We start from the raw sequence: 2,294 nt of genomic DNA, 5'->3' as shown, positions 1-2,294 counted from the left end.
CTGACCTACACTGCGCCAGCCAACAGTTTTACGATAGACCCCATATTTGAGTAGGGGGCTCCTTTCAAAGAGGGGGTGTCTGGACATACAAAAATGCTTATAACTCAAAAACTGTTCAACATAGGAGCTTCAGATTTTCCACTACAAGCAATACAATTTTGGGATGCATCTAGTAGCATGACATTTATTAAGAATAAAGACTTCTGAGTCCTGGTGCATTTGTGTGTGCGGGGGTCATTATGTTACCACTATGTGGTATCTAGTTTAACAACTGTTTTCAGAGAGCAGATCATTTTCAGCAAAATGATGCTGCTGATTTACACAGCTTTTTTCATCACCACAAAGCTTTTCCTCTGTGGACTGTTCACCCAACAAAACACTGATCATTGAGTGATTAAAAAAACACAATATTCAGTCATCGTTATTGTTGTTTATATACTTAAATGAGCTGTGGGAGGGCAGAGGGAGGAATTGTAATTTATGGCCTGCCACGTCTTCAGCCTCTTTATACTCAGGAAAAAAAACATCCAAAATGACACAATCACTGACCCGCTGTCCCACATCTTATTGAAGTATAACCCAAGCTTAATCCTCACAGGAAAGTTGGCTGTTTTAAAAAGAGAAGAGATGTCTGTACCTCCCTGTTACCCCCATGGATGGATGGATGGATGGTGGGTGTGTGGTTGTCATGCTTTTATGTCAGCTCTATTGTTGTTCTGGTGTTAACTTATTGTTCACAGCAGCGAACACTATCATGTTTGTTTTTGACCCAGTAACACCCACACCCCCACACAGATATATGAATATATTCATTGATATATTAATCTGTGCATCCCTAAAAGAGGTTTGAGATCCAATGAGGCATTAGAACATTTTCCTGCCTCAGGATCAGAGAAAATACACAGAGCGATGTTGACCCATCTCCATGCTCCCCTGCAGGGGCCTGGGCTCCCCTAGAGAGGCACACCCCACAGTTTGAGAACTACTGGTTTAGATAGCTCATCTCTCAATCACTTCAATGGTCCAGAATGCAACAGCTTGTCTTTTAACAGGTATTAAAATCGTGAAAACTGCTTCAAACTGGTGGACTAGTTTACCTCTACATGCGCAGATTGCTGAGACTATTAAAACTTTTAAAAATGTTTGCTAAAGACCACCCATCTTTTTTCCTTGGGGTTTGATCCAAGCAGAGCTTGAAACACTTAGTTCTGATGGTTTCGTTGTGTTTCCATGTTTCTGCCAGAGTTCCCATCTTGGCCACGGCCATTCAGGAGGAGCTGGAGGCGGGCTGTTCTTCATCTGGTGATGCTTCCTGCGCTACCAACACGGTAAAAACAACAACAAAAATCATGTTAAACATCACAGCTTCATATTTTCTTTCCATTTATTCCTGTTACCAGAGGTTAAACATGATTTAAAAATGTATTTTGTCTCGTTTTATTTATATTTGGTTCTAGAACTGATAAAATTCCTGTAACAGACTGTTTTGACACCATGTCACATTTAACTCTGACAGTTGTTAGAGTGACTCATGAGTCCTTTATTGTGGAAGGTTTGGTTTGTCTCATGTTTATATGGTGAGGTGAAAAACTGATGGTGCTGTTTTGTTTAGGCAGAGAAGCACCACCCGGCACTGGTGAAGGTTCTGTGTTCGGAGCTCAGAGTGGAGCCTGAGGTTCTGTTGGACTTTGAGCTGTGTTTGGCCGACACGCAGCCAGCAGTGAGTGTGTAACCAGTACCTCCTGTCACTCAGTGAACACAGGTTACTGAGGAGAAACACTCAGAACACAAAAATGATTCATTCTGAGTCCCGATGTCTACTGACACATGAGAGAGACAGACTCTTTCACATCGCTTGTATAGAGACTGAATGTGACAACAGACTCACTCCCATACACTCACCTCACTACCAGGTGATCAGTTCACAGCTCAGATCCTCTCTGCACTCAGGTGTCCAACATAGAAGAGATGAGTTAACTATAAAATCAGTCATCAATCTTTAACCTAACGTGTCCTGGTGCTACGTGCACTTATGGACACGCTTATGTTCAAACATGGTGTTCTTGATGGGCACAGTGACCCACCCTAGCCCATGGACTATGACTCCTTACCCTAAACCAGGGGTGCCCAACCTTTTTTGAACCAAGAGCTACTTTTGAAGTCGGCAGTTTGCCGAGAGCTACTCGTCCAGTCTCGGTATCAAAAAAACACAGTTTTTCGTCTCCCTACTCCTCACTTCTTTAAAGAAAATAAAGCAGAACATAATGTGTTGTTAGTTTTATTTAATTTAAAGT

General features: G+C 42.1%; 1 protein-coding gene across 1 annotated transcript in view; it reads left to right on the top strand.

Moving 5' to 3' along the window:
• dnpep (aspartyl aminopeptidase) overlaps nt 1-2,294 on the top strand; it is a gene marked incomplete at its 5' end in the record, with an annotated part of 30,215 nt that overhangs the window by 11,468 nt on the left and 16,453 nt on the right. The window contains 2 exon segments of the mRNA XM_014021785.1: nt 1,244-1,328; nt 1,613-1,720. Coding sequence (XP_013877239.1) covers nt 1,244-1,328; nt 1,613-1,720 — 193 coding nt within the window.

Source organism: Austrofundulus limnaeus, unplaced genomic scaffold (assembly GCF_001266775.1).
Source record: "Austrofundulus limnaeus strain Quisiro unplaced genomic scaffold, Austrofundulus_limnaeus-1.0 Scaffold305, whole genome shotgun sequence".
In the NCBI taxonomy this organism is placed as follows: Eukaryota; Metazoa; Chordata; class Actinopteri; order Cyprinodontiformes; family Rivulidae; genus Austrofundulus; species Austrofundulus limnaeus.
The sequence above is the reverse complement of the archived record's forward strand: the minus strand, read 5'-3'. Positions and strand labels throughout refer to the sequence as shown.